This window comes from Eurosta solidaginis, chromosome 1 (assembly GCF_040869045.1).
Source record: "Eurosta solidaginis isolate ZX-2024a chromosome 1, ASM4086904v1, whole genome shotgun sequence".
Taxonomy (NCBI): Eukaryota; Metazoa; Arthropoda; class Insecta; order Diptera; family Tephritidae; genus Eurosta; species Eurosta solidaginis.
Genome location: NC_090319.1, coordinates 32,741,485 through 32,755,895, shown reverse-complemented (window position 1 = coordinate 32,755,895; position 14,411 = coordinate 32,741,485). Strand labels below are relative to the sequence as shown.

Genomic DNA, 14,411 nt, shown 5'->3' with positions numbered 1-14,411 from the left:
GAGAATCTACTAGTCCAGCAGCTCTCAAACTTCTCAGCTGTAACTACAATTGCACAATTTTATAGTTTTTCTCATTGCATACTTATAGGAGTATCTCAGATATATGCATGTGTTAGTGCATTGACTCTCCGCTGCTCGTATACGTACATGGTACATATATGTAGATGCAGTTATTGTTTCGTTTATGTAGATAGATAATGATTGAATTATTGATGTGCATTCACGTCACTGCTTAGCATCGGCTTAGAGACGGCAGCACTCCTTAGTTTTGCTAATATTCGTAACAATATAAAAAACAATCATCATCAAGCGTTCTACGTTTCTTAACAAGTTTTACTTACATTTTTGTTAAAATTCTGTTGTAAATTGATAAAAAAAAATAAAAATAAAATATTTTTCTGCCAACTAATTTGCAACTTAGAAAAACGGAACTACGATCGAAATGCAGAATAGGGCTGAATATAGTAGTTAAAAGTTCATTTTAGGCTAATTTCTCATAATTTAAGCCTGATACCCCTACAAAAATATTAATACAGATTCTGAAATGTACGTAAAATACCTTTAAAGTAAGCCCAATATGACATTTGTCCCATAATTCTATCAGAAGTTATGAAGATTTTTTGGCCAAACCCTACTTTCATATGTCCCATAATTCTATCAGAAGTTATGAAGATTTTTTGGCCAAACCCTACTTTCATATGGCAAAATATTTATTTTGCAAAAGTCGGGGACTCGAAATCGAACTTACAGCTATGGTGTCTTCAACAATTAGAATTTGAATGTATCTGTAGATTACGTTTTTGCTATACTCCTGATGGAAAAAAAATTACCCTCTCTAATGTACATATATGCATCTACATTTGCGAGTAAAAAAAAGCTTATCATTAGTTAGATAATACTTAGGAGACCCATCTAGCGGCATTTATTGAAGACTCTCGGCAGTGGTTAAATAACTCGCTACAAAACGGATTGTATATAACCTTTAGTTGAATTGCGATGAATCGTGGACAGACACACTTTTCGTTCGTAGAACCTCGACAACAATAATCCGAAGGCGGAAAATAAAAATTTTAACTCGTTCAAAAAATATTAACGAAACCCCGAAAAATGACCCGGGTTCCTCCGAAACCGCATGTGTTATCCATATTATTTTTGCGCAGAACAACTTTTTTGCGTTGGCGGCCTTCGGCCGCGCTTATAAGAAATTACCCTAGCCGGTCCACCAATGGGGTGGGATCGAAATTAAATGCGTGCACAATCCCTTTGTATTTTTTGTACTACCGACTGTTTTTTTTTTTTATTTATTGCAAATTTGTTTTTGGTTTCGGGTTTACAGTCCAATAAATCAGAAAAACCCTTTGTATACACAATTTTTTTCAGTGCACAACAACCACATGAAAATTGCCAACTTTAACTGCAAATATCTGCGGACAGACATACAATTTTTATTTTCCGCAGTCGGATTATTGTTGTCGCGGTCAATACGCGTCGTTTGACACCTCTCTCGTATTAGCAGTTGTTGTTGTTGTAGAGACAAGGTCCTAGCCCGACATCGCGGGAACGATTTATATGCCATATTAAACATTCAGGCCATCCCTCCCTCCCCACCCCCAAGTTCCATGAGGAGCTTTTTTCGCTGAGATTGCGCTTTAAGTGTTTGGTGTAGAGAGCATATACCCGGCCTTGATAGAAGAGAAGGAAGGCGTTATACCACATTTAGCATTATTAAAAATTCAATTAAAAGTAAATTACAGCTAAGCCTTTCGGAACAATTCATATGGCCTTTGCATTGAAAGCAATCCTCATATCTATGAGTCTTCCGGACACTCAATTTTTACTACCCAGTAGGCATGAAAAGACTGAATATATACGAACTGTCAACAGGACCGCTGTAATCCAGGCTGGTTGGTTATTATAGAAAGTCTGTTGTAACTCTGGAAACACGATAAGGCCCTTTTTTTAACTTAGTAACATACAGTGCAATGTGATGCCCGATGAGTTAGCACAGCGTGAAGATCTTTTCTCACATCATCATTAATTGTCGCTTAACCGCCTAATCGGTTTTGGCTTCGTAACAAATCACGAGAGATATCTGGCTCTTTTTCGTAATAACTGACGCCGATTTGGCGCACCAATGGAGTTCACTGCCTGTTGTTGTTGTTGTTGTTGTTGTAGCGATAAGGACACTCCCCGAATGCCTTGGGGAGTGTTATCGAGTTAATGGTCCTTTGCCGGATGTAGATCCAATACGTTCCGGTACCAAGCCCGACCATTTCGGGAACGACTTGTTATGACCACATGCGACCTTCCAGGCCATACCGCCCTCTCACCCCCTAGATCCATGAAGAGTTCGGGGTCGCCAGAGCCTCGGCTGTTAATGAAACAGATTCGCCACGGATAGGTGAGGTAGACAATTGGGTTTTGAGAAGCTATGTATTGCGCTGGCAACCTGAAAGGGCTGTGCTACACAAACCCGTTGAATCCGGTATTTTAGTCACCTCTTACGACTGGCATACCTACCGCGGGTATATTCTAACCCCCTAACCCGCTGGGGGAAGTTGACGGCCTCCTCCAACGATGTCAATGAAAACACATTTTTGGCCGGAGCGTGTTTGCTGCACATCCTCATATCTGCAATCCATCGTTAGAAGTAGTTGGCAGGGAATGCCCCATATGTAAATATGTGCGTATGTGCGCTTACTGAACTGAGAAAAGGTTAAATGTTCAAGCAAATGAATGGAAGTTGAAATGACAAAATGCGCGCAGTTTATTTGACTACTTTGGATGCGGTTTAATGGTTTTGAACTATTTTATGGTATGATATACTTTGTTTATTACTAAATCAGTTGTCCCCAAATTGTTTGTCAATCATTTGCCAAAATAAGTCGCTAATACGCCATGGCTTGCCAAAATCTGCCGCCTCAACTAATTGGCTGTTAATTTTTTTTTTTTATTTACTTGGCTTTGATTATTTGGAGCAAATGTCATGAATGTAAACTTAGTGTGGTCTAATTAAAAGTTATTGTTGCTTTTGCAAGCCTTTGGAGATATTTAATGAAATAATTTATTTTTACATTAAACTATGATTTTCCAGAACATCGATTTCAATGGCAATGTTTGCATTGATTGCATTGGTCCATGATCGAAAAAAGGAAATCTCCTCCAAGGTCCATTTTCATTTCATTTGTAGATATTTGCGTCGCAGATCCTAAAGCCATCGCGCAACCCGGGTGCGATGTTTTTATTTGGACGGCTTCTTACGGCAGACAAACAAAAACGCGGGTTTTTTCTACGCTCCCTAACCCACAGGAACAAGCGGTAGCAACGGGCTTAGGAAATACTCCCGAAAAAATCGAGATATTATATTTAAAACAATTTCACATATATTCCGCAATGACCTTAAATAATGAAAGAGAGTCTAAAACAGCCTTTGTGACAATCCAGATATAGTCACGAAGTTATCCCTAAAACATATCCGAATATATCCCGAAATAGTCCCAAAATTATTGTGAAAGAGTACGAAACAGTCTTAGACAAAATTATCAGTCTTAAAAACAATCATCACTGAAACAATTCGGAAACAATCCTGAAATATTTCCATTTTGAAAGAGTCCGAAACAGCCATTGATATTCTTCTTCTTGTGGTACTTTGCCGGATACAAATTCGGTACGTTCCGAAATGATGCCGAAAACAATTTCAACATATCGAGCTTTTGGATTGCTTTTCGTATTTTTGGGGTCTAAGAGGTCTGAAGTTTTCAGTCACTCATCGTAAAACGTAATATGGCCCTGATAGCAAACATTACAGCTCTACCTCAACTTTTCTCGATTTCAAAGAATGGTTAGGAGTCCACACTGAAAGAAGTGCATATCAAGTTAATGAATAAATGGTATGACAGAGAATTGGCACAAATGAATAAATACAAATACAATATGAACACGCGTGCGTTACAAACTGGAGAGTGGGATGAATATAAAAATATAAATACGTCATACAAAAAATTAGTCAAATTAAAAAAAATAAAGTATATGGAGAATAGTCATTTTGAATGAAAATAATGCTAAAGAAATGTGGAAATATCTCAAACAAACGGTTAACCAAACTAAAGATAACGAAGAGATAAAAAAAGGTGATACTGGATGGCATACTGGTTGAAAACGAAACCGATCTGACAAATGGTCTAAATACATTTTTTGTAAACAGTGTGATTGAAATTAATAATAACATAGAAACCTGTCAAGTAGCACTATAAGATACACAAGTCCATTCAAAATTAAAGTTTGCTAAAATTACCACCGATGATGTTATTAATATCCTAAAAGACTTTAAATATAAAATAGGTGGAAGAAAACTTCTATCCGAAGGTGTACTAAAAGATTGTATATCGAATACCGGATATTTCTATGCTCAGATAATCAATAACAGATTAGAATATGGTGTGGTACCTGAAATGTGGAAAACGTCAACAATAATACCTGTGGAAAAAGCTAAAAAGACAATGTCAACAACAATACCTGTGGAAAAAGTTAAAAAGACAATGCAACCTGAAGAACTTAGACCCATAAATACCCTGCCAAGTGATGCTAAAATTCTCGAAGTCGTTGTTAAGAATCAGTTGGTGAATCATCTTGAAGTAAATAATATACTAATCTACCAACAGTCAGGATTTAGGAAAAAACATTCCTGTGAGACAGCGCTGAACTTGGTGATATCTGATTGGAAAGAAGAGTTAAACAACAAAAAAGTAGTCGTTTCAGTTTTCCTTGACCTCAAAAGAGCTTTTGAAACGGTGGATAGAGAGATATTAATAAAAAAAAATGCAGCGGATTGGCATAACTGATATTGAACTTAAATGGTTCCGCAACTATTTGAAGCAGAGAAAGCAGAAAACAGTTATAAATGCTGTGACGTCGGATGAATTAGAGGTACCCATAGGGTTACCTTAAGGCTCAGTATTGGCATCTATACTATTTCTTATATACATAAATGACATAGTCAATGCTATCGAAGGTTGTGAAATTAGACTTTTTGCGGATGATGCATTAATTATGATAAGTGAAAATAATATTAATACTGCACTTGCCAAAATGCAACATGAACTAAATAACTTGTATAAATGGTTGTGTGGTAATAGGCTGAAACTAAATATTAATAAAACTAAATATATGATAATAACAAGGAGGATTATCAATGAGGATGATATATTTGAAGATCATATAAATTATACAAAAATACGAGGAACAAACATAAAAAAAAAAAAAAAAAACATAATTTCAAAATGCCGTTTTTTAGAATTGAAATTGATCAACAGAAGATTTTCTACAATCGTCTGAAAAGTTACAATGATCTGCCTAAGGATATAAAAAGTTGCAACGAAATAACAGTATTTAAAACAAAATTATATGAAAATTGTAAAACCTTAGCTAAAAGATAAAAAAAAACTGTAATATATTCTAATTTACGAATTAGGCTTCTGTCCGTAATAAATAAATAATCTAATCTACTACATCGTCCAAGAAACAAGTACCAGTGAAACATCTGAAGTATCTATTAGAAGAAATAAAAAGATGAAAATCTAGAAAAACCCGGTCGTTTATTTGAAATATAAATATTAAAAAATTTTGAAAAGGATTTGCTACAAATTCCTTAATTCAGTATAACAGTATGTATAACAGTATACATAAGTACATTGCCACAATAAAAACGCTCAAAATGCAAAAAACAGATAAAAAAATAGATAGAAGATTATTACTGCTACATTGGCACTTATTGCTTAACGCTTTGACACACAAAATATGTACATATATATATATATATATATATATATATTGTCTAGTTTTCAATTTCCTCGATACGTGCCGCCTCTTCGAAAACGTTCGGAATCTCAGCATCATCTGATTTTTCAATCAGCCTATAACGTTCCGCTGCAGTCAAGCATTGTTGCGCAATTTCGCGCGCTTTAGCACGCGTCTCATCTGGTAGCTGCGACAGGCCACTTAACAATTCCATAATATCTGTCTCCAGTAATTTCCGCGCTATATCTTCGCCTACATTAATCATATTTAAAATTACGACAACACCGCGATGTTGCACCTCAGGGCTTGGATTTGCAATGAGTGTGTGTAGAATTTCTAACCAAGAACTAATTTCTAAAATTTTTGTACAACATATTTTCGAAATTGATGTTAACATAGCCAATGCGCCAGCACAAGCCTTAGCAGTTTCTTCATCCTCTTCTTCACATAGTAAGGCCAAAAATTTCACGCGATCATTCGGTTTTTCAAACATTTTCACAACATCATCTGACATCACCATATTGCAGATGCATTGCGCTGAGGCGCGTCTTAAATACAAATGTTCTTCCATTAGATAAATTTCGATTTTCGACAAGCCTTGCTCTTTAACAATACGTTGGCGGACACTTTCATTCATTGCTGCCAAATTGGTGAGCGCCATGAGCGCTTCAAAGTTTTCTAACGCCGCACAATCTTGATGTAACAAATTCAATAGTGGACGTATAACATCCAAGCTACGTTGACCAGCGAATGCGACTTCAGGATTAATGGTAATACCGATACGTGCTAGCGCTTGCGAAGCGTGACGTTTACCTTTGTCGGTACCTTCCAAAGCCATGCGTAACAATGCTTTGACGCCACCATCTTGCACAACTTTGCCACGTAACTCTTGCAAGCTGCATACAGCGTTTAATACGCGTGCAATCAACTCTTGTGAATTGTGACTTTCAGTTTTAGCGAGTGCGCATAACGCGCTTGTGATGCCTTCATTAGCTAGGATGGTAATGCGTTTGTTAACAAAGTCAACATCATCTAATTCATGTTCTTCGGGTATGTGATGCTTTGCAAACTTTGCTAGCTCTATCATTTCCGGTAACATTTCCTGTTTTTCGTAAGCATTTACGAGATTAACAAAAGTTGTGACTACACCATACAAGCACGATTGATCACCGGAACGCGCTAAATCAATAAGCGCATGCAATGCAGGTTTATCTTCGATCAGCTTCTCTTTAACCTCAGCATCGAGTGTTAGATAAGCAAGTCCATCTGCAGCCCAGCGACGTATGTCACGATCCTTGCCTGGTTTCACCAGGAAACGTCGACATGCTTCAGCTAATTTGTTTGTTGAGCCATCCGCAAACGGGCGTATAGCCGCATCCTGCCCACCATAGCTACCCAATTTGCACAGCCCAACCAAGGCACGCACGCGTATATTATCGTTTTTACATTTGTATAAATTTTTTAATATATCTACACCTTGTGCGCACAATGCTTTGGCTTTATCTTTTTTGGAAGCAGCTGCTACGATGCATTCACAAGCGACCCGCTGCTGCAGCTCATCGTCTGTGGTGGCCATTGCTAAAATCATTTGTAAGATACCCTCACGTGACACTATCTGATTGCCAACATCAAGTGGTCCAGATAGCAAAGATGTTATCGCTACCGTCACACGCACCTTAGATTCCATGTCGGGATCCAATAGCTTATCCTTAATATATTCATCTATAGCATCGGTATAACGCTTCCTCAATTCATCGTGATACATATTTTCATAAACGCGTGCCATACACACTGAAGCTATGGTGCGTGATGATGGTGTTATTTCCATTGCACTCTCATATTTGTACTCCTCCAATTCGGAGCATACTTCCAGCAAACGCTGTAGACCACGTATTTCAACTAATCTCTCGGCCCACGCTAATGCTGTGTAGTGTACATTACGCGTCAGCAGCTCAATAATAGCATCACGCGCCTCCCCAGAAATTGTGCGATCGGTTATTGTGTATACAAGGCAGGTGAGCAGTGTGTCGATTTCTTTTTGATTTTGTTCACAAAGTTCCTTTTTGGGTTTGCTCTCCGGTTTATTTTCCATGCCTGATAAGGCATTAATTATGGTTTGTAAGCAATATTGTGCAGCGGTAACGCGTTCCGCATGCTTATGATCGAGCACATGTAAAAACCATGGTACCCCCAATTCGCGCAAGACCGCCTTTGTACGCTCCACTGAATTATTGCATAGCTCAGCAACAACACGCACTAAATTGCAATAAATTTCTGGATCCTTTTCAATTTTAGTTAAAGAAGCAATTTTTGTAATGCATCCCGCTTTAAAGAGCATATCGGCACCAACTTCTTCATTTGCAAGGACAAGCAGATTATTTGAGCCAGATCGTCGTTTGTCAACCGGTGAAGCAACATCGAATGTGAGGCTCATCATTTGATTCACCTGAAAAAAAAAAAATATTTATGAGTTTTTTTGGTTTCATCTATAATTAGAATTTCTATTTAGTGAGAAACCCAAGATTGCCAGTCAATGGAAGAGCCTCGAATGCTCTGGCAAAGGCGACCTATAAGAATGTATGTGTCAGACTACTGTCATATCCTACACTTTATTTACATCCATCCGTTAAAAAGAAGCAGATGCATATAGATTATTCTAATCTAAAAACCTTAGCTCACGGGGCTAAAACAGACAATCAGTTTTGCAAGAAAAATTTCTGCTGCTGTGGCTGATAAGTTGACACAACTTAGCAGAAAGTCATCAACATGTTTTGGGGTAATAATGTGACAAATTGTAGCAGCTCTGAGTACAGTGTTCTGACAAACCTGCAATTTTGCTCCCCACTTTTTTATTGGTCCCCACTAAAAGCGCTGGTCTATTGCACTGTAAATTGCCACGTTAAGTTCTTTGCTTTCAGGTACTGAGGCAAGTGAAGTGAGGATTTTGTTCGGACTCAATACTTTATTTTTAATTACTGTTAATCGAATGCTCGGTGCCCGACTGCCTTCGTGGTGGGATACCTACAAAAAGCAGAGTTTTTATATGAAGGAGATCACACATGAATCAACTTTTCTTGAAAACGCCTTTCCGAAATGTTATACTTGCTTGCCGATTTTAACCAATCAAGCAAGTTTAGGTAGAATCTAACTCTTGTTGACTGTTGACTTACCTTTGTTGATGTCTTTGCATTCTGCGCTAAGCGTTCCTGCACAATTTGGTGTAAACGTTGCAACATCGGTTGGACAGATTTATTATTAGGATCTGCTTTAAACAAATCTGTAGCATCTTTATATGCCTCTTCATACTTTTCTAGAGCATCATATGCTTGAGCACGTCGAAACAGGGCCTTTGGATCCTTTGGTGCCAGCTTCAGCGATTCGCTGCAGTCATCTATAGCTGCTTTATATTTATCCAGTTTAAGATATGCTGCAGCACGATTTTTATAGAAAACTGCTAGATCCTTATGTTTTCCACCAACTTCAATTGCTTTTGTATAATTTTGCACAGCTTCTTCCCATTTTTCAGCCTTGAATGCTGCATTGCCCTCATTTTTGTATAAAACTGCTGCTTCCGACTCACCGTCAACTGAATTTCTTGTATTATTCGTCATTTTACACTTTTCACCTCTGAGTATTTTCAACAATAGGTATTAATTCACAAAATTTATAAATATAATATTTTATTCCACTTTGTGTTACGTTTTTGCAGCAAATGTTCCTTATTTATTTACAGCTGCATGCGAGACGTTCGCCTTTTATAAGTTTTGGTTGGTTGGCAAAAGGCCCTGCTTACCCCTGGTCAGTGAATGTTCTCGAACTATTTCTTCGTTTTGTTGAATCGCTAATTTTTCCGAATCTTCATGAAAACTAGGTAAGGCTGTTGTGAAAAACTGCTAGCTGCAAGGGCAATGCTTTTCTTCAATTAGTGAAAGTTCTATTTTTAATTTCTTGACATTTTGAGATGTTTTTTCCGACATTTGTTTTGACAAGCGTTTTCTTATATGTTTAACATTTCGTATGAGCTCGTGATGAACAATATTTCACTATCGGTGATTGCATCGCCTCGAATGAAAAAACGCTAATACCCTTCAAAAACGCGAGTACTACATAAATAATGTAAGGAATACTCCTTTGGGAGTATAGGAGTAATCCAAAACTAATCTGCATTCATACAAAAAATGTGCTCCAATTAACATTGCGATGTCCTAGGAGAGGAGTAGGTGATCGCACTCTCGCTTTGTTTGTGAGTATTCCATAGAGTACATACGTGAGAGTACTTTCAAAAGTACTTTCACTGTAGTACTCCATGCAGCACCCACAGAGGATCATATGCCAAAGTACTAAAGAGAATTTGTGTCGGAAAGAATTACCGGAGTGAATTTAATTTAAAATGAAGGTAAATGAAGAGGGGCAATACAACTTTTATATTTTTTACTACGAATATTCTTATGTTATTTAGCATTTGCGTGAATAAAGAAACTAATATTTCTCTATACTATAGTATGTATACATAAAACCAGTGCGCGGTTACATTTTATCAGAGTTGCCATAGTAGAATTTTATTATCAGTTATTTGTATGCAATATTTTACTTTTAGCAACTCTGTTCGATCGTCATCGTGTCGTGATCACGGTCGTTAAAAAACGAGCAATGATCGGCTGATGGTGGTCCGCAAACGCATTGCAAAGGAGTATTGTTAGAGTACTCCAACATGAAGAAAATGGAACACGTAATCCAACAATTTTTGCAGGGTAGTAATAGCTATTGCCATGGCGGAACGATACAAGGTGGCCGCATCGAACAACTGATTACAATCTTTTTTATTTGATTTGATACATTAACTTCCGGCGCAGTACGATTTTGACATTTGTCCATCGAATTTACAAAAACAAAGTACATGGATTTCTTATTTATGTATGTAGGTATGTCACCATGCTGGCACTTTGTATCATTGTGAATGGTGACTAAGTGTGATATCTTCTGCATAAACGTCAAAATTCCAAAGTGATTGGATCACCTGATTCATATTTGACTATCGCTGTCTCATTCTGTATATCTTTCTATCACCCGCTGAAGATAGGCGCCGCCATATTGAACATCCTGTCAAAACGCTGAAAAGTAGCCATATTGAACAGCCTGTTAGACAGTTGACAGATAAGATAACACACTTTGTCATCATTCACAATGCTTTGTATCGTTCCGCCATGGCTATTGCTATCCGATTTTCCTTCAGCATGAAATTCTTTTGAATGACAATCACCTCTCGCAGAATTTCGTTAAAGCAGCTGTTACCCACCGACCTGTGTAAAGGCTAAATTAAACTTTCTTACCCCTAACGCCATAGTCGTAACCATAACCATCTCCAACATGATCGATTAATGGTGCCTTAACCTAAAAATCGTGAAAATTTCATAAAAATGAAGAAAACGCAAAAAATTACAAACATATTCCACAAAAAATAAGTCTCTTAGTCAAAACGTATCCAAAACAAATAAAATATACAAAAAGTTAATAAATTCACCAACTCAAATATTTTTAGGTTATGGATATGGCGAAAAGCCAACCAAAAACCTTATACACGAATTAATCAACCAGGAAACCATGAAAAACAGCAACCAACACAACATACCTTCAAACACAGTAACAACAGATATAAAGAAATACTACAGTGTGACATACATACCGAAATTAAGTGCAAGCATCGATCACAATATACTCGAACAACAAAACATCACACTAGCCTACAGGTCCAACAATACATTATCCAAAATATACACAAGAACAAAATCTCCAATAGACAAGCAACAACAAAACAACGTCATATATAAAATTGAATGCATGGGAAAAGAAAACCAGCAATGCGATAACACGAAGCAGACCAAAAAACAAAAGCCCACTATATCCCTATCACAACATATGATTAGCAACGGCCATACAGCAGATTTTACCAACACGACAATTATTGATAAGGAGAAAAGAGAAATGACGAGATATACCTTGGAAAGCTTGCACATTTTAGAAAACAGAGAAAGGACCATGAAAAGAGTTGTGCTTTTTCGTTCATTTCAAAGATTCGAATCTTTCGTTATTTTTCTGATGAACGAACAAGTTGTTCTTTTTGCTCATCTGCTCTTTTTTTTTTTTCAAGCAAATTTGATCACTGCTGTTCGCACCCGCGAAAAAAGCCAACAAGTATAGATGGGGGTGTGTATGCAGCAATGCTTTGTTGTAAATATGAACTTTTCAAGTTTAATAAATGTAATAATTAGTTTCTTACAAAACATGTTTTTCGTAAATAGTCCATACATATATTGTTGTAGCAGTGCCACACACAAAGATGACCACACATATCTTTAGTGTAAGTGGCATCATCGACATTCGTGCTCACTGTGAATTTCTGCGTATGTATGTATGAATTTACAATGTTCGCGAACGAGAAGAGAGAAAGAATAAGATTAGATAAAACGAACTAAAAGAACAAAAAGAACTGAAATCGAAGATCTAGTTCACTTGTTCAGTTAAGAGATCCGATCAATTGAACAAGTTTAGAATGAAACGACCCAACTCTAAACATGAACAAGAAGGAAGATAGCGATAAATTGCCGCAGCATACATGCTTTGTCTAAACAGAAAACAAATTAGTTATGACAAGACTACCACACAAGGTGGTACTGATAAGTAAACGTTAATATTGTCCGATATTGTTGTAAGTGTAGAATTTTTGTTTACTTTAAAACTACTGTGTTAATTTATATGTATACGCTTTTCAACATAAAATATTTTTTGTTTGTTTATTTAATTTGAAAATAAATAGTGTTGCCCCTGAGGATGCTGAAATATTCAGCGAAACGTCGGGCGTAAGGTGAATTAATCGTTTTATTTGCACCAGCATAAATTAGATCAGACTAGCCTACAAATCATAAAAAATACAAATCATTTTCAATTAGAAAAATTTATAAAACAAAAATGCATAGATATCTGTATCCGTTAGTTTCATCTCATTGAGTGTAATACGAGACTGAACATAATGTCGTCAGCCAGTTAATAATATATATCATAATATCTCAGAAAATTAGAATTTCGCGTTACATCGGTTTATAATAAAAGGTACATATTTTTTTCTTTTTATTGCAATTTTGGTTCATATATTCTGTATATATTCGCTTGTTAAAAATAAATTAAGCGATCGCTATAGCTATAAAAAATAGCCGCGATTCAAAAATCGCCATCAATATTTTCACTGGTAGTTCAAAATCGATGTATCGCCCATCACTATGAAGTAGCAATCTAATATGACGTTCCAATGAAGCGTGATCCAGATACGGATAGAAATTTAACACGCAAATGCAATGATTTGTGGGTAACGCAAGTGTTCGTCCAGCGAAATGAGTAGTGAATTATGAATTGTCTGACTTAACGCCCCTACAAGGCAGGAAATAATTTTTCCAGTTCCCTTTCTACGATTCGAAGCCCTGGGTCCAAAACGCGTGTTTCGACATCTCTCCTGATATTTTTTGATGAATTTTAGTAGGTTTCAGCTAAAGAAATAAGCTACCGCAGCATAATTTCCTGGGGGCTATCTGTCAAATATACTGCAACTAACTTGAATTACCTACAAAGTTTCGACTATGAATGTTCCACGTTAGTCTTCGCATCGAGTTCTGGGGTTCCCGAACCTTTTTCCATTTCGGATTCTCGGGGAATGTTTATTAAAATCCCGGTATTCTCGTATTTTCTTGGGATATCATACTGGAAATTTAAGAAACTTTAACTGATGATTGGTATCCCTGTTTTTATTTTTTCAAGACCTTATATTAAATGAAATCCCCTACAATTGTTTGTAAATATATTAAATTTCGTTATGTAGTTTGTAAGAAGGCTTGTATTTCAAAGATTACTATATATTTAAATAAATAAATATACAGTTATTATGACGCATAGTCGTAGTTAAGGTAAAATAAGTTTAAAATTTAGGTGCAGTTTTATGACAGATAGCTTATAAAAAATTGTGTCGAAAAGCTCAAACTAAATTTAGAACCTATTTTATTTTGACTATGACTATGCGCCTATATTTCTAAACGTATAGTAAAATCTGCTCCGATCGTAGGAGAATTCAAAGGCAATTATGTATGATAAACAATCCTTTAAAATATGCATGCCGAGTTTGTCACAATAAGGCAAAACGTTAACGGGATGAGAACGCCTGAATATTCATTTCACCGTGTTCACAATAATCCAAACAAAGTAAGGCCTAGTCTACGTACAACGAGATTATCTTCATGTTCGTACCTAGATCTTATTCTCTAATTATATAACTATATTTGCCATATTAAATGGGAAAATTTTAAAATAGAACCCCACGAGTTCGGGGTAAAACTTGGTATCAAATGAAAGAGGGAGTTGTCCCGATCACAAATATATATATTTTAAAGTGCGAAAACTTATAATTTAAAAGTTATTTGTTGTTAAAGTTTGCAAATTTAGCAAATTTCTATAGCACTTTAAATTACAATTTACACATCTTTCAAAACCTTAATCCACATTGATATCTATATAAATTGGCAACGATATACTTAAATTCCATTTTTGTATATTTCGCATTTCATTTTTGCATT

At 36.3% G+C, this 14,411-nt stretch overlaps 1 protein-coding gene across 1 annotated transcript; it reads right to left on the bottom strand.

Annotated features, from left to right (window-relative positions):
* Positions 1–5,577: 5,577 nt before the first annotated feature.
* unc-45 (unc-45 myosin chaperone) lies at positions 5,578–9,936 on the bottom strand. Its single transcript, XM_067785066.1, has 2 exons — positions 8,967–9,936; positions 5,578–8,242 (listed from the first exon to the last, which is right to left on the bottom strand). Exons 1-2 carry the CDS (start codon positions 9,405–9,407, stop codon positions 5,834–5,836), a joined length of 2,850 nt encoding a protein of 949 aa, XP_067641167.1. The 5' UTR covers positions 9,408–9,936; the 3' UTR covers positions 5,578–5,833.
* Between the last annotated feature and the right edge of the window lie 4,475 nt (positions 9,937–14,411).

Excerpts from the sequence above, each read along its gene's own strand:
- unc-45 (XM_067785066.1), bottom strand. The coding sequence starts at position 9,407 with ATGACGAATAATACAAGAAATTCAGTTGACGGTGAGTCGGAAGCAGCA. Across the intron at positions 8,243-8,966 it reads ATGCAAAGACATCAACAAAG|GTGAATCAAATGATGAGCCT; the intron begins GTAAGTCAACAG and ends TTTTTTTTTCAG.